This window comes from Agelaius phoeniceus, chromosome 5 (assembly GCF_051311805.1).
Source record: "Agelaius phoeniceus isolate bAgePho1 chromosome 5, bAgePho1.hap1, whole genome shotgun sequence".
Taxonomy (NCBI): domain Eukaryota; kingdom Metazoa; phylum Chordata; class Aves; order Passeriformes; family Icteridae; genus Agelaius; species Agelaius phoeniceus.
The window spans coordinates 1,340,516-1,365,838 of NC_135269.1; the positions used below are offsets into that span (position 1 = coordinate 1,340,516).

A 25,323-nucleotide genomic window follows, 5' to 3' on the forward strand; every position below is an offset into this window, starting at 1 on the left:
CAGCAGTCAGCCAAGCACAGAAATTTTAACCACGCTGGTTTCCGACCTAACATCCCACTTCCCCAAGTTCCCTGCTGTCTGTTCTCCTCAAACATGTACCTGTTTGTACATGCTGAGTGCATCAGATCCAGCTCTGAGCTCCAGGGACTGGTTCAGAGTTTCAAACAAGCACCTGCCTAGCCTGTCCTGCAATGCAAGCTATCAACCTTTAAACCAGCTGCAAGTGACTTGTACAGAGTGCATGTTCAGCCCCCAAATTAAAGCTACTTTGAGAAACTCATGTTCCGACACACACCAGAGACAGTAACTGGACCAACCCACTGTCAGTGAACAAGAATGGTTTTTCAAATAAATTTATCACCTCTCAAGAAAGAGCTCACCTTCCCTAGGCTAGGACTTTAAGTGTGCTGGCATCCCCAGGCCAAGCTGCTGCTGTGTCACACATAACCCTGCTGTAAATACTGCAATTACTCTGGAAGAACACCAGTTAACAGAACGAGATGTAACTCAATACTAATGAACTTAAGGCAGTAATGCTCCTTGTATTACAAAGCTGTGGCTTCCAGAGCTAATAAAACAAAAACCATTTGGTTTCCAAATCCATGTACTACTCACTTCTACAGCATAATGCAGGGCTGAGGCAGCTGGATGTATTGAGAGGTTCTCTAGAGGCCTGATACAGGGTTTCTCCCATCCTGAAGCCAAGGACCATTCAATTGTCAGCATATTGTCAGTGAACACAGTTCCAAACACCAGACCAGTGGGGTCTGGTTTCTCCTTGAACGTCGTAGCTGGGGTGATAATCAAGTCGGATGCCTGAAGGAACAGAAAGAAAAATGAAGTTTATCAAAATAATGAAGGCAGACTGATTTAAAATTGTTCTGCATCAGTGAACAAGGACAAGCCTAAGTATTTTCTCTGTAGGGATATTTAATGACATGATGGTTAAAGGCAGCCAACCTCTAAGTAAGCTGGCAAAATATTCATAAAGTGCACGCAAACATATTCACAGTGCTGTTGTACAAGAAGTAGCACATTTTGAAATTCTGTTTAAGAATTAAGTTAAAGAAGTAGTACAAGGCACAAACCCAGAAAATTAGCAAATGTAATCTCCTGGACACTTAGGTTAACAACCAATTGCTGTACCTCAGCACATAAGCTGATCATCAGAAATTAATCACCATCACAATTAAGTAGATGTCACACTGATTTTCCTTAAATACATAAAACCAATGTGAGAGATCAGAGCCAGCAGTCAGAAAGTCACTTATGCCACAATAACTTGCTCTTATGATCCTAACAAACACTTATGATCCTAGAAAAATCCCATTAGCAAAAAAGGCTAAATGCTTCCCTGCACCAGGGACTGCAGACTCTCTGATAAGCCATGACTAGCTGCAGACATGTGCCACAGGGTTTTGCACTGGTTCTGGCTGGAATAAAGTTAATTTTCTCCATGATAGCTCCTGTGGTGTGAATCATCCTGAAGAACAACAGGGAAATTAGGAATGCAGATCTCTGGCATGTCATTCCCTTTTTATTCACAGGTAGGGGCTGAACAACCAGAGAGGGCTGCAAAGCAGGCAGAGCCTTGAGTCACCCTCTCCTTTCTCTTCCTGTGCTTCCTTCTGGGCATTTAAACTGCTGCTCAGAGGCCAGGGAGAGTTCAAAGAACCATATCCAAAGCTCCATTTTCCTTCCTAACTCAACTCAGAAAGCACTGGCCCTTATTGCAGGCCCCCAGGTGAAATCCTGCTCCTCTGTGCTGTGCATATGGAACAGACTGAGACAGAAGTAGTCAGAATACTGATCCAATGATTTGCAAAATTATTATTTGATCTAAAAAAGTGCTTCTGCAAGAGATCTCAGTGTCTTGGACTTCTCACCCCCTGCACACATTTAACAAAATGAGACAAAATCAGTCCCAAGCTTTTGAAGAAGTGCACCCCCATCTCTGTAAACAATTTTCAAGATGTCTTTAATGAACAAAGACCTGTTTCTTATTGATTAGTTGTTTTGGTTCAGGTTTTTTTTGCTTATTGGTTTAGATGTGAAATTAACTTAGAGCAGGAGCACATGAATAGCTAAAAGCTTGTTTCAACTATCTCCAATTATAAGGCTTGTCTAGATATTACAGTGCATTAGTCTGGTTGAATTAATACATAATCTGATGAAACAACAATTGCTCTTCTTAACTCTTCTCTTTATTCTTCTGACAGTGCATGCTCCAATGGGAGAAGCACCACCTAATGATGTCCTGAAACTAATTTTACCTGGCAACCTCTCAGCACTCTTATCAAGCTTTAGGAAAACAGGTATCACAGAGGACGTGGATTAGCATAAAAACCATAGAGGAGTATTTGCAATTATCCACAGTGCAGGACTCAGCTCAAGAAAACAATTACAGGGGAGCAGGGATGTCAGTGGGGCTTAAGTGAGTGTGTAGAACACAGATGTATCTCTGGGTTTATCTCTGCAAAGAATCACAGCAGATAAAGAACTCCCTCTTCCCGTGGTATCAACTGCTTTCCCTGGACTCCAGGCTCCTCAGGTCACTTTCATTAGGGTAATTATGGTACAATAAACTGGACTGGGGACCATAATTATCATTTGAAACCTCTTTTCCTAGAGCTCCCATCAGTGTACTGATTTCTGCTTTATGACTCCCTTTGCTGCCTCCTCAGTGGTGGTAGCACAACTACTTGAAAGGCATCACTTCAAAAGAGTTTGTTAAATTTGCTGGGGTTAACAAATCTTTTATTTAAGGATGGGAAAGAGTTTTAACCTGGCTCTTCTCATAAATCCACAAGCAGTGGAGAGGGAGCAGCAAGCTGAACAAGTGAAGAAACACACTCACTGCATTTCACTTTGAGTCCCTCAAAGGCAGAAAGCCCGGAGAGGCAGGAACTCTGACCCTTACCCAAAAAAGAGGCAGACAACTCCCACACCACAGAGCTTCCTGGAGCTGCACAGTCTGACCAGGAACCCCATTTGCTCTTTCAGAATTTGGGCAAGCCAGCTTTCCTTCAGACACTGTGCCAACACCTGTGTCAACAGAGTCAGGTACAGCACCTGACCCGTAACAATTCCTTCAAACAACAGCAGGAGCAGCCTGGCTGAGACCTTAGAGACAGGCTGAACTGCACTGACCACCAGGGCAACAATCATTCAACAGGCAAAAAGGCAATTTTCTCAGTCTTATAATCCTGTTAAGCTCTCTGGAGATTGACTTTTTTGGCCATTACTTTCTTAATATCATTTCTTAGGACTCTATTCCTTCACCCATTATGTCCTTTTCTTCATTTTTTTACCAAGCAGTGCAAATGAACAATGTGCAACAGCACCCAAATCTTTCAGAATCTAAATGCTTTTTCTGTCAAGACAGCATCGAGTGCTGCAATGTATTTGGTCTTCTTTTTCCATGGAGGAGAACACATTGGAAGGAGGTTTGGGAGGATCATCCTTGGAACACTCTCCCACAGTGTGGTCTGCATGAAGTATTAGCTCAGCCTCTTCTGGGTCGCTGTGTAGGACACCCTACACAACATCTCACCTGGCTCACAAACCCTTTGTTCAGGCAGCACCAGGAGGCAAATCAAAACACTCAGAAGAACCCACAAAAGGGGAGCAGAGCAAGGCCAGGTGACAAATGCCAGGGTATTATCAAGTATCAATGCCTATTCTGTAACATCCCTCTTTAAAAGATTATCTCAGTGCTACCCTGCTATCATCTGTGACCTTTACAAACAGCAATTTCCTTTCTTCCTTTGCCAACATTCCCCAAGCCCTAAAAGCAGCATGTTAAGGATGCATTAGGGATTGGCATTAGCACCCATCCAGATCTCCACTGTTTGCACTGCCAACACAAAGGGGAATTTTCAGCTAGGCTTGTGTTATGTTTGCTTTGTTTATCCAACATGCTCTCAAGCACCTCCTGATACTGTTGCCTAATAAAACCATTAACCTGGAAGGAAAACTGGTAAATGCTGAACAAAGAAGATAAGGGAGATTAAAAAAAGAAGGGGATGTGGCACATGGTCTAATAGAGTGCAGCTATTTGGTACCTGTTTCTAAAGTAAAGTGACACAGTCCCAAGTCTACAAAATCTCCATGTCACAGCAGAAAGGGATGCAGAAGATGTCCCTCCAACATCCCAGCCCAGGACACTCTGGTAAGGAATGGGAAATACCAGATTACCCTGCCTATGGTAGGCAAAAGGGAGTGTTAGGGAAACAGCTGCATACTGCTGATTTTCAGGGCTTACATGGCAACACTAAACCTACACAGGGCTGCTGTCCGCAGGAAACACCTTCTGAGAACCTCCTCAGCTGAAAAGTGCCTGTTCATTCCAATGCAGCTTCTTCCAGGGCAAAGCTTTACCCAGCCCAAGTAAAGAAGACATATTGTGACATTTTGAGACTAAAATTCACCATTGGATCAAACCATCTTCTCAATTATGAGCTGGGCCAATTAAAGGTGACTTGCTGGTGCATGTCTAACCAAGGCTGTGACACCACATCCTGATGCCTGGCTGAGCTGTCACTTCAAGGTTTGTTCCACCCAACCTTTGCCATGGCTTTAAGTGGATTTGGAGCTGAGAGCAGCCCCTGGCCAGAGCTGCCACTCTCCTTGTTGCATTCCCACCTCTCTTACCCTAGACAGCCATCTCAGGTAGGTGCAGATGGCAAGGACATATTTTGTCCTACACTTTCTAGCAAGTCTTGGCAATGCCTTCCCAAATGATCCTTGGCTGCACTGAAAATCCCAGACCATAAACTGTAACAGGTCTAACTCATTTGACACACCCAAACTTTTCTAAGCACTGGGCTAGGCCAGGCATTTCTATCACTTAATTGAGTAAAACCAGACCTGGCAGCCCCAGCTGTAAAGTAACTCACAGGTCACCTAAAAACAGCAGCAAGTTTCAGCAGAGATCCCCAAAACATTAACACGCACCCAAGTGAGACTGACTGCAATCTCCTCTGATGAAAACAGTAACCTCCCTGACCTCCAGTCTAGGTGATTAATTCAAGATCACAAGCAACTGCAATAATTTTTTATCTTATGCTGAATTTGTAAGCATATCCCAGAAAAGATCAGGGCCTTCTCATGCAACAACAAACACAAAAGCACAGGCAAAATCAAAGAACTTGTTCTGCCCTTGCATTTGAGAACAGCAGTGGAACAAATCCTGACAAGGAGACTCAAAAAGCATAAGGAAAGGCAACAAAACATAGCTGAGAAGAATTGGAGAGAATGAATAAAGTAATATTTATGTAAGCTATCCTATAAACCCTTTACCATCAATACTATTTTAAATTTACAACAGAGCCTGAGGCTTGAGAATGGAATGTGTGCCAAGCTATTATAATAAGATTTGAGGAGGAAAAAAAGCCCTGTTTTTTCTACTACTACTATCACCAAAGGGAAAAAAAAACCAAAACACAAAACAAAAACCAGTCTTCTGCAATCCCAGGGTAAATACCAAAAATAACAGAAATCTTTCAACATAAAGCTTCCTTGAAACTTCATCTGAGATTGAGATATGTTAGCACATGTAATTGGACTGAGTCCTGGAATCATTGCATCAGTTTGGCTGTACATAGGGTAATAAACCACAGAACAAATGACAAAGCAAAAGAGAGTCAAGGCTCTGAGTCAGCTGTAAGACAGACATGGAAACAGCAGGAAATATGGCTGGAAGGACTATGTCCAGTCCATCCTCTGCAAGGCATTCCCCCCAAACTATTCATAACTGATACTTCTCAGATATTTGTCTCACCAAAGAATGAAATTCTGCTGCAGTCTGCAAGAAAAGGAGGGCAGCATAACCCACTGCTGGCTCCTTTAACCTTTCCCCTGGTCTGACAGAGGCTCCAGCTCTGCTGCAGGAATGTTTGATCTGCAGCACTAGGTAGGGAAGGAAACCTGTTCTGACAAGAAAAGAGAGAAGTGGTGGGAATTGACATAAACTTCTTGCCTAAAGGAATGAAAAGAGCACCCAGGGCAGCAGCACAGCTGAAAATATATTCTCAAGCCCTCAAAACACAACAGAAGGGAAATGAAGATGTTGGAAAGCTACAGTCAGGCTAGATGATAAAGCATAGCAGAAATTTCTTTTATCCTAAAAATATATCATTCATTTCAATGGCACTAGCTAAATTTTAAGAGTTTTTCCACACTGCTGAAATGCTGCCTGCATAACTTCCCACTGATTTGATCCAGAGACCATTTCAGTTAATCAAGGCCCTTTCTTCCAGCTTTGTAGGAATCTGGATTGTAAGGCAGGAAAAACTACTCGAATCTTTACAGCCTCATCCCTTTCTTCTGCTTCAGGAAAATTAAATGGACTTATTATTAGGTTTGGAGCTTTTTTTCTCCTTTACTGATTTGTTTCTTCTCCACTGACATATTTCAAAAGATGTATTTTTAAGGTTAAGAAAGATGCTGGGATGGGATTCCTACAGATCCTAAGGAAACCTTCCACCTGATATTAAGGAAATCTTAAGAAACAAATCTACTTTATTTTAGTGGGGTCTACCTCCTCTACTCCAGCTATTTGTATTTTCAGATCTACAAAAAACAGTCACTTAGTATCTCTCCTATCAAAAAAGTCTCTAAAATATTTCAAATATGTTTCTCTCTATGTAATTCAGACCACAAAGACTTTGATGAGTCTATTAAACACTGGAATAAAACCAGACCCACTGGCTGTATTTTGGTGCCATGAATCATTTTTTCAGAAACAGCTGTTCAAATCAACTAAGTGGGGTGAGCAGGGAGTGTGAGCAGGCTTAAGTGCAGCCATTGCACTGGTGTGACAGACACACTGGTGTGACAGACACACTGGTGTGACAGACACACTGGTGTGACAGACACACTGGTGTGACAGACACACTGGTGTGAGCTCTCTGTTACCTTTGGGCAAGTCAGCTCTAAAAACCTTCTTTAGCCATACAACTGCAGTTCACATCCGCAGTGCAGACACACCTGGGATTCAGATTAGAAAGAAGCAATTCCATTTAGGGAAACACAGACTGCAATTCCATAACAGCAGAAAGTCCTCACATCTGTTTGTAAACAAACCTTAAAACAGAAAAAACCCAGAAAAAGAACAAAAAAACAGGAAAAAAATAACAGGAAAAAAAAAAGGAAAAAAAACAGGGAAAAAAAAAACCTAGGAAAAAAAAAAAAAACCAAACAGAAAAAAACCCAGAAAAAAAAAACCAGAAAAAAACAGAACTAGGACCATTCTTCACTAATGGCAGTCATAGCTAGTTACCTAATTCATGTGGTTCAGTATTAACACAAACTGCTTTTCTCAAAGATCTGACAGTTTGGTGAATGCAATTGCTGATGCTGTGCTGCTCCTTGCCTCACAACCACTGCATTTCTGCAGAGCAGCGTAAACACAGTGTTCCATTTTTAGAAAGACTTTGCCTGGGAGAAGGTTTGAGTCTAACACAAGCTGAGGGCTCACACTGGCCTGTGACACAAGACTGGAATAGAGAGGTCTCTGACATTTCACCAATAACACATCTTTCCACCAAGATTCAAGACACTCCTGTCTCCTGGTTTGGGAAATATCATTTGTACTTTACATGAAGCAATTGGAACAAAAAATGAGATTTTTTTTGCATCTAATCTCCTCTGAAAGAAGTAGCCATGCTGAAGGAAGAAATGAACTGAAAACCTAAATTTCAGACAGACAAGTTGGATGTATTTTGCCTAAGTAGCCTGGCCAGTCACAAACATGTTGTGTGGAGCAGCCAAGAATAGAACCATAATCTTGTATGTCCAAGTCCTGAGCAGTTGCAATTAAATCTTCTTATCCTGATTTTAATAAGCTTGCAGACATGCAAGGAAGTGGATTCATGGAATGCAGGCATTCAAAACCTTTTGGAACATAAATATAAAATGCTTTCATGGTACAGTCTCTATATTGTACAGAGGTTATGGGAATAATTTCAAACATTCAGTTAACCACACCTAACTCTTTCTCAGATTCCATCTCCCTTTCACACTGGCAGACAGCAGTAAACTTAAATACTGCCATGAAATTCAGTGTCTGATTTGCCAATGAAAATGCCATCATTTCCCATTTTATTCCACTCAGTATTTTCTTAGAAACAGGGACTAAATACAGGATTAACATAAACCTCTTCCAACTCTCTAAGCTGTTAATTCATGGAAAGTTAGGATATCCTTTCAAAAAGCAAGCAGGAAGCCCAAGAGGATCCTATGGAAAAAACCAATCCAACTTAATTCTCTTCCAAAATTGCAGCTTCTGTTCAAGTGTGCTCAGCAAAGAAAACATTTACTATCAAAACTGGGGACATGACATCACAATGACATTAAAATTTAAGAAATCTTGGAAATAGGTATGGACACTATGGATTTTTCCAGTTTTGGAGTCAGCTTATAAGTTTACTTTGATCACTGACTGGTGCTAAGCCTTGCATTTTAAAATCAACTCTTTACCTTGGGAAAAACAAATCCAGAAAATGATACAAGGTTAATGCAATCTCCACAATTCCAGTGCAATTTCTGTGCTTTCACAGACACATCTTAAGCTCCTAGTGAAACAAGTGATAAAGCATCACTTTCTTGTGCTATAAATCAGCTCAGCCAAACTGCCCCTGGCTGGTTTTTTTAGCAGTTTCCTTTTATCTTGGCTAAAAGCTCCTGTTACTCACCCGAAGACAATTAGCTTTATTTGCAAATCCTCCAGCTCCAGATAACCCATCAGTTCCTCTCTTACAGCTTAGAAAATCTATTTGCTAAAAGCCTGCAACTGTTTGAAGAACATTACCCACTTGAAGAGAGACACAGAACCACTCGCCATCGAGCTGAAAGTGAAAGGAGCTGCCAGAGACCCCAAATTCTTTCCTAATAACTGGAATGAGAGCAGCAGATATGTGTCAGTCTGGTGCACCTATTAATAGTAATACTCAAAGAGTTTGTGCCCACGTGGATGCAGAGTATCACAGAAACCACTCAGCACTCTTTGTCCTGGAACTGGATGAAGTTTTCCTATTGGCAGGTAAAGATGAGGGAATGAGATTTGATAGTAAATCACCTGAAATAATTCTGCAGCCTATACATAACCAGGTGATATCAAAGTACAGTGATTTAACAGCATTATTACTCACCAATCTTTTTTAATTCAGCACAACACAAAAAACAAATAGTTTTGTTACCACTGACAATAACACAAAAAAGCAAACAGATTCAGCTGAAATCAAAATCAGAATAACCTTTTCTAAGGAAGTGCCCAGCCCACAACAAGCTAAATATTTTATGACAATAACAGAGCTGGCCTCTAGCTTGGCATTCCTGATGTAACAGTGGCTACAGCTCTGTACTTCCACAGAGGTGATGCAGAGATGAGCTACCAAATGGGAAATGAGGGGCTTCAGCTGAAAGGGATCAAGCTGGACACCAGGAGAACAGGAATTCTTTAGGAGAGCAGCCCAGCACTGCACTCAGCAGAGGGCCTCTCCAGGGCTGATGAGAGCCCCACCTCCAAAGCATTTTTAGATGCTTACTGTATCCTGTTACACACACACACATCCCCTGGGCTGCTTCTCTTTTACTGCTTCAAGACAGTTTATATAACAGCAGATTTTCTATACACACATTCCAGGGAGCTACTGCTCATCACAGCATCAAGATGTCATTACTATAATAAATCTTTCCCCATGTAATTTAATATAAAGGAAATGCTCTATCTCATCAAGCAAAATTTAAAATGGAGTCTAATATAGAATTTTAAATGGCAATGCAGGGCATTCTTCTAATATCCCCCCTAACATTCACAACTCCTGAAGAATCAACAGCTGCAATATGACAGAAAGCCTCACTGGGTGCACATGTGCTTTGGCAGGTAAATAATTTACTGATGTCAGTAGAAAATGACAAATTGAGGACAAGCTGAGGAGGAAATAATATATATTTGAAAATATATAAACCATGTAAATTGCTTTTTATTTATTAGCCTTGTGGGTAATATGGTAGCTATGACTGTGTCTATTTCCTCATTCCAAAAACCCTTGAGCGCTCCCCTGATCCCTTTGCTCTAAGCATGTCAGTAACTTTACCTACTGCTCCTATGAAATGAAAATAGAGGAAAACTGCTCAGTACTTCCTAAACTCTTCCAGAAGTGGAACTTTAACCCTGTCACACTCATGTGCTAATGTGATAAAGTCAATTAGTTTAGACTTTAAGACAATATTTCAAAAATTAGACTATTCAGCATTTTATATACTTTGATCTTTGCAACTGGAGGGGAAACAAGAAAATTTGGTAAAAACAAATTTCATCTTTCATTACAAAACCCCTAGGATCAGAGAACTGTTTGCTGTTTATCACTGCCAGCAAACTTTTCACATACCATATAGTTTCCTAAATTAAAGCTTAAAACCATCTATTTTCTCAAAATGGACTGTTCTCTCTCCCAATTCCCAGAATAAGGTATCCTATATCCCACTGTATTTACCACAAATCAGGCTCACTTGGTATAAAAATGATTATGGCTCACAGAAATGTAAAACTTCCACTGGCAGTCTCTCAATTTGAACCACAAATGGAAATTTGAACCTGCACTGCAAAAAGAATTTCAGTTTCTTCTCGTGTAACATACACTACAGCTTTAGATTCTGTGGGAAAATTGTCAGAGATTTTTTGGTTGGGGTTTTGGGGGGGGGGGGGGGGGTATATATGTAGAGTAGAAATAATCTTTATATTCAGATTTGTACAATACTTAGCACAGCGTCACCTAATTCACAGCTTAAAAATGTTACAGCAATGCCAGAAACAAATAACAAGCCATACATCCCTATGGAAAATTCAGTATATCCAGCACCTCACCTGGCTGGAGGTGGGACAGCCTGGACTGGAAGCTGTATAGGTGTATCAGCAGAGCACTGCACCTGGCCTAGCAAGCCCAAGATGCCCACAGGGGTCAGGAGATGCAGCACAGCCCTGCCCAGGCAGCTGCCAGGGCTCACATCCCACTGGCCCAGAGCCTGGCAGGCTGATCTGCCTGCAGAACACTCGATGGGAGCACTCTCAGATATTCACAGTAGCACTGCAGTCACATTTCTCTTCACAGAGAAAAGCAAGGCACAAGTTCCCAAGGATATTCTGGGATTCGCATTCTCTGAACCTCAGAGACAGGAAAAACAATTCTTATTTCATTTGCTTGCCTGTGTTTGTTCACAAGTGGAATGCATGGTGGAAGATTGTTTACCTGAAGGGAATTGGTAATTGGATTCTGGTGTGTTTTGATTCACTGACCAATTGAATCCAGGTGTGTGTGTCAGGACAGTCACAAGATGAGTGCTTGGCAGATTCAGTTGAGATGTAATGTAACATAGTATAGAATACTACAGTAGAATAAAGTAATTAATTAGCCTTCTGATAAGATGGAGTCCTCATCATTCCTCCCGGTCATCAGGTGAAAATTTCACTGATATAGCACAGGCACAGGAGTTAAACACTTCAACATTTCCCCTTCTGCCACCACAAGCCTTCAGATGAGCAACTCAATCCAGGTCCACTTGTAAGCTACAGCCACTCCATTCTGCTTCAGTGTGGCAAACCAGCCAGTATTCCCTAGAAATTCCCTAGAAAGTCTGCACCACTTTGGCTCACTAAACAGGCTATTAAGAAGTAAAACAAAAGAACTGAACTTTGCACCATTACAATGCCAATTTTCCCAGAGCTTCAGATCACAAACTCAGGGAAATATTACAGGAGTAGGTAATACCTTTTTGAAGTGCTCCACATATCAGTCTCAAAGGGAAAACAAAGACAAATTCCAAGACAAAAGGCTACATTAAAGGCATCTGTGATGCCTTTTATTTCTCTCATATCCTGAGAGATTATTTAGTTTCTTAACATCACGTGCTAGGAATTCCAAGTCAGAATTCACACATGAAAAGAAACCAAATCAGAGTTACATATGGAAACAGACTGCTACATTCTCCAAACATTCATTCTGTCTTGTGACAGCACAACAAGCAGAATGAATGCATTAAAGGAACTGCCAGACTTTTAGTCATAAAAATTAAGTGCCTTAGACATAATTGTGTGTTTTTTTGTGGTATTACTGGATGCAAGTATAAACAAAACCAGATATGTGCATTTCTTGATCCAACTTCCCAAAAAACCACTCAGTGGCACAAAGGATGACTGTACTCTCCATTATTGATGTGATATCCCCCTCACAGAGATCCAGTGCTGGCTAGAGACAAAAACTACAAATTAGGTGTGGTCACAAATCACCAGCTGCCACTTAAATAAACAAAATAATTTAAATAATTATTTATATAATGTATTTTTAAGTGCATACAACAGTCCAAGGAGGCAAGAAGATTTCAGTCACATGGAAGGAGCTTGGTAAGTAAATCCTGGAGACCTGGTACTTTCTACAATCCAGGAAACTGCAACATAATCACAATTTCCTTCAATGTTTCTGAGCTGTTCCAAGATGACTGCTCACAAGGCAACTCTAAAAGCCATACATTAAATGTAAACCACAGACCTGCCAGGATGAGACTTTTAACTGCAGAATTGAGTCAAATTAAGGTCACTCAGTGGCAGTCAGGATGGAGAAAATGCCAATTCTGACCTGCTGCTTTTAAAGAAGCATGAGAACAGAGAACAGGCAGCTGTTAGAGGGGCTCACTGCCTGCCAGAAATTATGGTAACATTCATGCCTTCACCCCAATGTACAGGGACTTTCTGGCTCCACCTTTCAAAGCCAGGCAGAAACTGCAGCAAAACTCACAGCAGCTCACCCCACCTAAAAAGCTCAGCTCTGCATTCTAAACAGAAATGTCTTCAGAGGGCTGATCTGGCATTCAAATGCTGGAAACAATATGTTTTATGTAAGCTTTAACCAAAACCATACCCTGCTTTCTGCACTCCCACAATCTTGGATTGCTTAGGTCACTGGCACAAAATTGCAGCTTTGCTCAGCACAGTCAGCCCCATGGGTCAGCTTGATTCCTTTGAAATATTATTAGCTATAGTTTCTGAAATTGTAACCCCATAACTGTCTGCCACAAAAATGTTTGAGAAGCTCCCTAGAATGAATGCAGGCTATTTTATTTTCATTTTCTTTTGCTGTTTTTTTTCTTCATTTATGAAGTTTTTCCTTCTTAATTTTACTGTGAAGTTAAAGAGGCTAAAAAATAATTATTATAATGCATGATACTACAACCAGGACCTATATTCTGACCTTAACTTTCATACCCACACTTCCCACAGTACAGTATTTTCTAGAAATCTCTAGATTTCTAAAAAAAATCTCAGCTCATCTTCAGAAACAGAGTCCTAAGGCAGGAATGAAGTCTCACAAATTAGACTTCAGCCTGAGCCAGCTGCTTTCTCCTAGCATTATTCCCTTTATGACCACCTGTCCCACCTGTTAATGTGTTTTTCCCCTCACCCAGCATCTCCACTACAATGATTTGCCATTCTGGCTGACACACAAATATCAGTGCAAAGGAACCTGGACTAAATCCAGCTTTGTGCCACTTGGTACTTGGAGCTTTGGTAAGGCACCTGCTTGACTGCTGGTATAATTAAATCTGCCTTAAGCCTGGTTTAGTTTATGCCAAGTTCACCTGTGAGGCAAACACAACAGTTTGTTGTCCTTCCTCAGACTGCCTCAATGAGTGAAAGCTTGGGTCAGTTTGGTTACACAAGGGTCTCCTCCCGTACAGCAATTCTTGTTTGCAAATAGCCCAGCACACTCTGCTGAATGAATCTACTGAGATCTATCTATTTATTGAAGGTGAATCCACAAAACAGCCCCTGCACTCCAGACTTGTGATTTCTTGTGGTTTCAAAATTGGCTGCATGCCTGCCTTTGTCAGCATGTTTTTCAAATCAGACCTTCAGGCTGAAAAGTCATCCTGAATTTTCCTCCTTGGGCAGAATTGCCAGAGAGACACAACACAAAGAAATGAGGAAGAGAAGAACTGGGAAGGGCTGAGAATGAGGAAATAAAAATTAAATGGCACGTTGCTACACAGTGAAATTCTGCAGTCATGGACTCGCAAGAATTCCTTGCTGTTTTCAATGAGATTAACATCAGAATAAACCTTATCAAAGATATTTTTTATAAATAAATAAATAATTAAAATGGTTTATATATATTATATCATATATGTTGTATAATATTTTATATTTTTATTTTTTAAGTTTTATTTTAGAATATTCTGTTAATATATGATAATATAAATGCTATAAAATTATATATAATATATATTATATAATTATATATTATATATAATTATATATTACTATAAAATTATATATCATATATAATTATATACTTATATAAAAATTATCAGATCAAATAATATAAAATACATTATATTTGATTATATATATTATAAAATATTTATTACAGCATTAATATTTCATATCTGTTTAGAGCCCGACAACTGAAGGGGAAATAATTACTTCAGCATAGCTCTGAAGACTGCACAGCTGTGGCACTGCCCAAAAAAGTCAGGAAGAACACAACACTTACAAAGCACATCATCACAATTTCATCTCATGTACTGCTGACAATAGTCAGAAATAACAGGAACGGAACTGCTGAAAAAACATGAGTTTTTCTGAGTACTGCTTTTACATTTCTGCAAAACATAGATAAGGCTTTTTTAAAGACTGTAAATCAGGGAATAAGAGAGAAAAGGAATTACAGATGTGTGACATAAAGAATAAAGGCAAAGGACGTAGAAAAGGCAGGAAAAAGGAAATTAGGACAGATGCAGAATTCAAAGGAGCACATGCTGATAGGCTCTGCACTTCCAACAGAAAACTGGAAGCTGACATCTGTACCCATACAGTTTTAAATGAGCTCTTAGTTACTGGCACTGCATCCAGGAAGGAGGCAGAGGCAAAGAATGGTATCTTAACTGAGCTCATTTCTAGGCATAAGATTAAAATAAAAAGAGAGGGATGCAATTTCATGTCAGCTCCTGGCAGCTGCTCAGCATTCCCGACTGTCCCAGCCCTGTTTGTTGTGGAGTGCTGATAATGTTCCCAAGCTGCAGAGCTTTGGAGCCCTTCTGTGATCCTTAGCTCTGCAGTTTTGGGATCCAATGGAAAAACCCCTTTTCCTGAAGGCCATTGACACATACCTTGAAAGATTCGGTCATTTGCTTTCCTGCTTCTCCTGAGAGTCCTCCACCCTAGGAAAAACAAACCCAGAGCAAATCAAATTCAGTGCACAGTGCAGGAAAGGTGATACACATTCAGTTCATTCATTTCAGACTGTACTGAATCAGCAGCCTTTGCATCAGTAAATGTATTAGCAAGAACTTTGTGGTGAGTTCTTAGCACAACTTTCCATCTTCTTGGCTCTCAGTTTTACTTCAGTTCCTTTATTTTGTGCAACTGCACTTCAGGGCTTTATATATGTAACACATATATACACACATAACGTTCTAGATTAGATCATCACTCTGTAGTGCAGAACGTTATGGGCAACATCACAAGTTTTTCATTCAGAGCTGAATAAATAAATTGGGTTTTTACTCAAGTTTCTCCACTAAAGTATCTACCTAACAGGTTTGCTTCTGCCTTTTTTAAGAGACGGTTGAGTAGGCAGAATGCAAGAGAAAAGAAAGAACTGGTTTTGTTAAATCCTTCATTAAACAAAGAGTAATAAGGAATGCTCACCTATATGAATAAATAATGAGATTATTTTGCTTTGTCTACAATGTTGAACTTCAGGCTTCTGCAAAGGAACTGGGAGGGGAAAGAAGACACAAAAAAAGGGGCGGTAGTTCCAGGCATCTTTCTGTTCAACAACAGAGGGATAACAGACAGAGGGAAGCCATCTACCTAAAAATAAGATTCCCAGTTCCCACACCATCACCTCAGCATCTCTGTGGACCCTCCTGCAGTACCTGCACCTTCCCTGCCAGTTACAGCATGGAACAAAGGAGACAAAGCCCCACCACGCTTCCTTGTTTCCCAGCAGCCTTCAAGGAGCTGAAAAGCTGAAGCGGGTGCAGAGGCTTGGGAGAGGGAAGAAGGCACGAGGAGCAAGAGGCTGGGGTGATGGGCCATGAAAGAGGATGGCTGGGATGATGGCTTTAGGGAGCACAGCTGGAAGGATGGAGTGCTGTCTCTCAAGGACTCGGTGGCCGTCTCTCAGCCTTGCTGCATCTCAGGTGGGAGCTCCCAGTCCAGATAGGAAAGCCCCAGATCAAAGGTACAATCCCCTGATGGAAAGAAGCAGAGAAAGTCTTTCATGGCTGGCCTGTGAGATCCCAGCCCTTACCCACAGGGAGGGCTAGTGCAGGTGGATGGCAGTGTCAGGGACACAGCAGCCACCAAAATGTGGGGCCATGGCTGGCACCACACAGATCACAGGCTTGCACTGAAGGCAAGTAACATGGTTCTTTTCCCTTTTTACAGATCTTGGGAATATGGTAAACATTTAAAAAAAATTTAAAAGAAGCAGTATTTTCAGTGGACCTTCCACAGATCACAGCCTTGCTACCAGCAAAAAATAAAAGGCAAACTCCCAGCCACAGCAGATCTCACTTCCCCTCCCCTTCCCCCCAGGGAGCCCCCCATATCCCCTCCTGCTGCCTCTTCTCAGCTTTAACCCTTCTGTTCCTCTTTTTTTGTAACTCTCTACAGCAAGGCAGGCAATCATGGTACAGGACCCTCCCTATGCCCTAAAAGACAATGTGCCAAGAGAGATCATAAATCTCTTTACAATATCCCAGAATGCTTTATCCTTCACTAAAAATATGGTTTATTTGCCTTAAAGCTGAGGGTTTTCTACTCCAGAATGACAAGACTTTGGCACAGTGGCAGACCCAAGCAGGACTAAAGTGTCACCCAAAGCCAAGGACACTGTATAATAGCAACTCCTTGCTTTACCTGTAATTTTTCAAACACTTCCAAACCCATTGGTAAAATCCTAGAAATCCTTCCTGACACCATCAGCTGACAGTAGTGAAGCATTCCACAGATGAATAGAGGCAGCTGATTTTTCTCTGCACTGCAATGAATGAGGATGGAGAGTGTGCTGATTCCCAGCTAACAGGATGGGAATTGCCAGCTCTGGAAGAAAAATATCCTAATGCCATCATCCCAGCTCTGGAAGAAAAATATCTCAGAGAGCTCCAGCTCCACTGCTGGCTTTTGTCTAAGATCCAGCATGCCAAGTTGGATTTGCTAATAATAATTACTCGTGACAGCAAATACTGACAAGTACTCAACCATTATGCTTCAGTTTCTTCCTGTTGCTGCTTCATGGTTTGCCCTAAAGCAAGAGCTGGCATCAGCACAGAGGACTGGAGCTGGATACAGCTTAATTTTCTCTTTCATGATCTTTCTTAAAGATACCAAGCCTGCATGTGAATTTGAAGTGCAGACCACCTACAGAACAGCCCCTGGGGGCTCCATCACATTACCCTTCAGTTCAACATTACCATGGAACTCAGTGAAGTCATCAGCCCAATTTTTGGGCACATGCCATGGGGCCAATCCTCCTCTCCATGAAGTCATTATTAATTTTTACAGATTGAACTCATATTTAAAGCAAGTAGCTAACTGCCTTTGTTAACCACACTGAGATTAAACTGAGTTAATCCCCCAGCACTAGAAAGAAATACCACAATTACTTTCTAATTAACAGAGTCATATTTTAATGGCTCCATGGCCTACAAATCTGAAACATGTTGCTAAGTGCAATATGGAAAATTGCTCCCTGGTTTAGTCCCAATGTTGCCAAGGGAGATATTCCAAACATGAATTTGCCCTTTATGTTTAATAGCATAGTAGATTTAAACCTGCCCCCATTAAAACACTGATGTTATCCTAAAGATACACTTCAGCCACTGGGTGAACAACTTCTCAAAAGTCACTCAGGAGTGTCTCAAGTAGCTGTACAATCACACAAGCATGATATTATTTCCTATGTTGTGCTGTAGAGATATCGGTGTTTTCTCTGTAATGTATGTTATAGGAAATAGAAGAGTATTTCAAAGGTTTCCTTTGAAAACACACATTGATTTTAACATTACTGTAAAGCCTGTATGAGAATGAGGTGTAAAATTTTACAACAGATTAAACTTGGTCGAAAAATGGGGTTTGTATGTCATTTAACCACTGTGATACACCACTGAAATAAAGACCTGCTGAGCAGTAATTCTGTTATTACTTTTACTGAAGACCTCAACGCTCTAATGACCACTACAAATCCTTTAGCACTGACAGAGTAATCCCAATGCACTCAGCTGAATAACAGTGCTCCCCACATCAGCACTTAGCTCCAACCTAACTCTTCCACAAGACAGAGGAAAAGCCTCAGGGGGTATTTGTGTATGGAACACTGGCACTTCCGGCAAATCTTGGGCTAAACAGTTGTCACCTGCCCTTCTGCTAGAGCTGTCCCAAACCTGGACACTCAATTCCTGCACTTCCTGCTCAGGCTGCCTTAGACAAATACACATCCAACATCTCCTGGCACCATGGGGCTGCAGCTCATGCTCTCCCTGCTGCCTCTGGCACACCTCCTCTACTTCTTCTGTGCAGTCAGATCACTCAGCCTCCTGCTACAAAACCAGGCCCATCTCCTCCCTAAACTGCCCAGGGTTCCTAGACTGCATGAGTGTAGCTCAGCTGCTCCTGTGCCTTCACTGTGGTATTTTCAGTGTCCCCAGTCATGGGGAGGAAAGAGTCTGACTCCATGTTCTTAGAAGGCTAATTTAGTATTTTATGTTCTTATATTATATTGAAGAATACGATAGTAAAACTACTAAATTTTACTTCGGGCTACTAAGTGTCTAAGAAATATCCTATGCCTCAATTTGCACTGGAAGGATAATGAAATGAGAGCCCTTGCCAGACTGCAGGAACACAGCAGATCAATAAATCAAATCCAGGACTCACTCTCTGGCACAGGAAAGCCACAGGAGGCGTGTGGTGACAGGTACCCTGTCACTCACAGCTACACAAACCAGAGCTGCCCTCCTGCTCCAGGGTAAAACACAATCCAATGTGCACAAATGCCACAAAATCTGTATTGCTACAGCCAGGCAAGAACACTGCCACGACTTCAAAACAGCTTTTATCTGTCCCTAGGAAATATTAATACAATTTGGCAGCCACATCACATAAAAGATGAATTTGCAGGAAAAAAAAACATTCACAGCTAAACAAACAAACAAACAACAACAACAAAAAACCAAACCAAACCAAAAAAAACCTAAAAAACACAAAAAAACCCCCAAAAACCCCCCAAAAAACCCAACACACCCAAAAAAAACAAAAGAAAACACCCCACACAGTCAGACAGAGAAAATTTGCTAATTTTGTGATATCATAGTATTTTTAGTATCAACTAGAATTTATTTATTTTATTTATTATTTTAGTTAGTTATTATTTATTTAATTTTTTTTATTTATAATTTTTTATTATTTATTTATTAAATCTTGTGAAATATTTCCATAGCTTAAGAAGCTCATTTATGGAAGCCAAGAGCTATAAAAGCACTTCAATCCTGTCTCCATACTGCAGGTATGTGAACATGAACATACACAACACCGGTCTGTGCCACCCTGCATATGCCACGAAGTTCATGTGTTGGGCAGGGCCATTTACACAATTTACAGTGCTAATTTCTGCACTCCCGATACATTTTTCGGACTGTTCCTCCTCACACAGATCCTCCCTGATGCCTTGTCAGCCTGGCATTGTCACCTCACTGTAGCTGCCTGTCCAACCTTGGGCTGGCACTAATGTTAGTTAAACAGAGGCTGTGCAATGACAGCACACAACAAAGAAAAGCACAAGGCAACTAGTGTAGCAGAAAAACAGGGCTTCCACACTATTTAATAATCATTTTGCCTCACAGTGAGGGCATTGGGGCACAGAAAATACAAAGGTTTTATGTACAAGACAGCTACATTGTACAAAATAAGGTTGAATTGAAATAGATTGTAATTAAATTAGTCTGAAAAACTGTGCAGGCACTTATCCCTGACTTGAGCAGTTCATTGGCTTTAATTTAAACCAGTTTAATTAGTCTGACTAAAACTGAAATATGTTCCTCTTAAAACAAGCATCACTGTTTTTATTAGGCTTAAATAAAAGACGATTCAGATTATATGAGCACAACTTGCTTGTTAGAAAAGCCTCGGAACAGAGGCTATCAAGAAGCAGAAATATTCAGCTAGTCTACCCCAGACTCATGTTTAATAACATTTACAGTTGAATCACATCTGTAAAAGCAGACAAATTTGGTTCCACGAGAACAAATAAATGCAGAGCAACATTTGCAAAGTAAAGCCATTACAAGCAGCACTCTGGTGAAAAACCTCCTCTAGAACTAATGTCAATTTTTTGACTCAGTGCTTAAATCAGTATTTGAGTAAGTTCAGTAAAGCCTGAACTGATGCAGAAGAAAGCTTGCCTCAGTTCACTTGAACAACAGCAAGGCTAGGGAAGGTGAAGGATATCTACTCCTGAATTCCAAAGAGAACGTGGGCTTGACAAGCTGAACTATCAAGAACTCCAAAGGAACAGAGACCAGCAGAAACAGAAAACAAATTAATTTGCTGAAACTAACCCTAAGGAGAACCTGATGAGGGATCTATTCAGCTTCAGGCTGAATTTATTTTGTCACATATTTCAGAAAAATTTACAATTTGAGCTGTGAATTACAACCATACACCATGGAGTCTGAAGTGTGATCCTTCCCAGGTGAAAAACCCTGACAGCCTCCCAGCAGTCCCATCCACCACAGGACATAAGGCAGCTGTAATCTCTGTGTGCTTCCCCTTTATTCAATTTACTCACTTTGCTCTAATACATTTCCTGCACATCCAGACAATTCTCTTTCCTATTAGCAGAAACAGGCAAACACTCTAAAGAAACCCTCCTCACAATGACCCCCAGGAGCTGCGTGCTTTAACCTTGATTTCTGAAGGCACTGCTCACAGTGCTCTTGGATTGTTTTCCTCCCTATGACCCTTCTGCTGCTCTGTCACTCCCCAGTGCCATTTCCTCTTCACAGTTTACTGCCCTCCTGATTGGGGAAAACAGCCTGGTACAATGAGGGGAAGAGGCAGATGACCTCATGGAGCTCTTCCATCTCTAACTCCTGTGAGCAGTGCTCTAAGTGACTCTTTTGTTGGTTTGTTTGTCCCGTCTAGCATTCATTAGGTTTTTAACAAATGCATTTGTTTGCTAGAATGGCATGAAGGAAAACATGTTAAAGCAACCAGCTGGATGTAGCTGACATAAAAATTCACCTGCCTGTTTTCTAGCTAGACAGTCCCTCATGGCTGTATGATACACTGATTGCTCAAACAAAATAAATTAACTTCTGAAAGACAACACAGTTTTAATGTATTTAGGCCAAGTTCTTTGATATGAGATCTTCTCCATCAAACTGGCAATAAGAAAGGCCATAAATGCTACTACATGCTTTCCCCTAACACTATAGCAGGGCTTTGCTCTTGACCACGAGCTTGTGCTCATTATGTTTTCTCTAACATTTCCCTGTCCTCATGTATTCTAAAAGCCAGGTACTAAATCGGCATTTTAAGAATTTATAGTAAAATTAGGCAGGATGCATTTTTAACTGCACTGTTGTTCCAGAAAAGATGAGCCTAAGCACGATAAAAACTAATTTGTTTATTTTCCTTGAAGATTCAGTTACACTGACTGTATTTTTTATTCTGAGACAGCTGCACAGATAAATGACAGATCTGATTTAAAGATGCATAAAATGTAGCTTGCAATTTATTTGTGAAATTGCCTGAAACTCCACACATATTCTGCAGCTGATGACCAGGGCAATTGGCTTTATGCAATTACCAAATGAAAATATAAATAACATGAAGGCATAGAGAGCAGAAACAAATCAAATCATTGTCTGAGGAGTTACTGAGGGCTTAGAACGGGAAGCAAACAATTTAGTGAGGGAGACCAAAGCTTCTGCAGTTTGCAAATAAATCACTAAAAACTCCTGGAGGGGAAAAAGCCCAACCAAACCACAGCAGAGACAGTGATGGATTCCAAAATGAGAACTGACAGGACCAAAGAAAAAAGCTAGCTGACAAAAACCTGTTTTTAAGGACACAGCCCGTAAGTGCAGCAGCAGCAGGAGGAGCACGAGGCCAGCCCTGAATCACTGGCCTGTGTCAGGGGTCACTTGGAGCTATTCTCAGAGTGCTCAGACCGTGTCCCATTTAAGCCCATTCTGCACTGTAATAAAGGTTTACATAAGACACCAAGGAGAGATGAATGGCACACTGAAAACAAAGGCTCTGTGGAGGAAGAGAACAGAAGAGCTTTTGGAGGAAGAAGGAGTTACTTTTTCCACCATAAGTGCTGTCTAAGTGCCACTAGAGATGACAGAACTGTGACTGGCTCAATGCAATGCACATGTGTGGCTGCTGGTGTGCACAGGGCTGACACCACATCTAGCCCTGGTGACTCTGCCTGGCCTATTTAATCACAGCCCATCATCAAATGCCACTGCTGAAAAGCACAAGGAGCACGACTCTGTGCAGTGTGCTGGCTGTGGTTCCTGTCCCTGCTTCCCAAGAGGCTGCTGTGTCCCTGCAGTGTCCAACAGATGAAGCTGATAAGGCATGGCAGCAGCTATCTGAACTGGGGATCTGAATGGGCTCAGACCTGCAGGGACACTCTGCTCCACTGCTCAGAGTGCTCCTATAAATCTGTTTCTCTGCTGTTCCTCTCCAGTGTCTGAGCAAAGCCCCTTTCCCTGCTTGCAGGCTGAACCATGCACACCCAGATGTGGGCTCTGCCCGGACCATGCTGCAGCAGGACCCTGACTCCAATTTCAGGGCTCACAGTGATTAAGTAGGTCTTGTTCAGAGATGCAGTAAAGTTATCCTGTATCTCTTTAATCAGGTCATTGCCCCAGTCTAGAGCAATTTTGGGAGAAATCAGGTTTTTAACAAATGCATTTTTTGCCAGAATAACATGAAGGAAAACATGTTAAAGCAACTAGCTGACCTAAAAATGCACCTGCTTGCTTTCTAACTAGACAGTGTCTCATGGCTATATGATACACTGATGGCTCAAACAAAATAAATTAAATTCTGACAGACAACACAGTTTTAATGCATTTAGGGCCAGTTCTTGGATATGAGATCTTCTCCATCAAACTGGCAACAAGAAAGAGGAAAGCAATAGCATTTATGCTCTAACACTGTAGCAGGGCTTTGTTCTTTTCTACAAGCTTGTGCTCATTATGTTTTCTCTAACATTTCCCTGTCCTCATGTATTCTAAAAGCCAGGTACTAAATCAGCATTTTACTGTAAATTTTAAGAATGTACAGTAAAATTAAGCAGGATGCATTTTAACTGCACTGTTAGACCAGAAGGACAGCAAGAAATATTGCAAATATTTCTTTCCAGAAATAATGCAAATACTGTGTTCTCCTAGATTCTGACAGTGGGCTTGGAACTGCTTGTTCCAGATAAAGAATGAAAACCTTCATCATTTATAAGCTTTAAAGGTCTCTTCTCACTGCAAGGCCTGGCTCTACAGTCCCAACAGCCAGGTGAAAGAAGGCAGAAATATCCATTACTTCTACAAACAGGAAACTGAGGTACAGATTGCCCCACTGACACACTTCACCCTGCTCAGCAGCTGCTTCAGGGAACCCACTGGGGTGCCAGAACAGGGTCTGCACAGCTCCCCAGGAACTGAAATATCAAATCTGTCACTGGCATATTTTCTGGAAAAATCTCCTTGCCCAGGATTCTTCTCCTGGGAAGCCTCAGAGAAAAAAGAAAACAATAATTATCTGATTTGCTTCTCCTATCCTTTGCTGCTTTAGACTGTGTTTGGAGATTGTTTCATTGGTTTCATGTGAATTGTTTTGACACAATGGCCAATCAGGGTCAAGCTGTGTCAGGGCTTTGGAAGGAGTCACAAGTTTTCATTATTATCTTTTTAGCCTTCTGTAAAGGCTTTCTGCCTTCTCCTTCCTCTATTCTTTAGTATAGTTTAGTATAGCATTCTTTAATATAACATAGTATCTTAAAATAATAAATCAGCCTTCTGAGAACATGGAGTCAAATTCTTCATTCCCAGAAAATACAAGCTCAAATCCATCCCAGCTCTTGTCAAGGAAGAAGAACAGGTGGCAAATGACTGATTTACAACAGGTTTAGTTGTTAACTGCTCACAGCTGTAACCTATTCCAGTTCTTGCCTAACAGCACACAGGTGGTGGCTGCAGAACTCCTGCCCACACCAGCTCCAGTGGGGTTCAAGCCTGCCATAGTTGGTCTGAAGCACTGGGAGACCTCTCCAAAGCCTGCCTTACACCCCTGTGATGTGTGTTTCGCTGTGTGCTCAAACATTGCCCTGATCTGTTTCAAATGGACACAGTTCAACAAAGCAGAAAGGAAACTGAAGTTTTTCTCTTGATGTAAGGGGCACGAGGAACAGAGCTAAGCCAAAGGGAAAATCCTGGGGAACTGTTTGAGGACATCATCTACAGTAATGTTCTTGTTCCAATAACAGACAGGGAGCACATTTGCATGATAGATGTTCAGCTCAGAATATTCTAAGAACTTAATTGTTTTACACTCTTCATGAGTTGCAGAGGCTGCCACAGAGGTAATAAACATTATCCACCACCACCAAGCAAGTGTAAATAATCCCATGGAAGCTTACTAACAAGCCAGGAAAAGCTGGGCACAACTACAGCATCACTGCAGTGTCACACATTGCTCTCTTCAATGTGGTACAACAACAAGATAACACCCAGAAACTGCTGCTTTTCTTCATATTATCTGCTAAAAGAGGTAAAATATTTCAAACTACTGACAGAACCAAATATCCCACCTATTTAATATATATTCAGCTATGTAACAACTCCATGACAGGAAAAAATAATGGATTATAAGGTTCCAAAATTCTGGAGCTGTATTAGCCTTATCCTGTGTGTCCTTTCTAAACAATGTGAGCAAATCCTTCATCTGAAATCCCCTATCATTTGTTGACAATGCCCAGAGCAAACTGGAGGCTGCCCAGGGAATTTCAGAGCAAAATATCACTCAGCACATGAGAAGTGGCCTTGGAAGAAAAGGGTGGTCACAGATGAGGTATTTGTAGAGGTGTCAGCATTAAGCACACACAAAGCACACAAAATGCAGAGAGGACCTTTGCCCAAACTATAGCATGGTTAAAGCTGTAACAAACATAAATCAGGAGTGATGCAGTCTCTGTTAGAAAAATGACAGCTTTGAAATAGTAAGAAATGGAAATGAAGATAATAAACTGG

At 41.1% G+C, this 25,323-nt stretch overlaps 1 protein-coding gene across 2 annotated transcripts in view; it reads right to left on the reverse strand.

Annotated features, from left to right (window-relative positions):
- The window catches only part of BCAT1 (branched chain amino acid transaminase 1), a 58,136-nt gene that overhangs the window by 27,104 nt on the left and 5,709 nt on the right, over positions 1-25,323 (reverse strand). For both annotated transcript variants that reach the window (XM_054631683.2, XM_077178091.1), the window contains exons 2-3: positions 15,166-15,216; positions 616-816 (exon numbers count right to left, since the gene is read on the reverse strand). In XM_054631683.2, the coding sequence (XP_054487658.2) occupies positions 616-816; positions 15,166-15,216 (252 nt within the window). The remainder of the gene's footprint in view (positions 1-615; positions 817-15,165; positions 15,217-25,323) is intronic.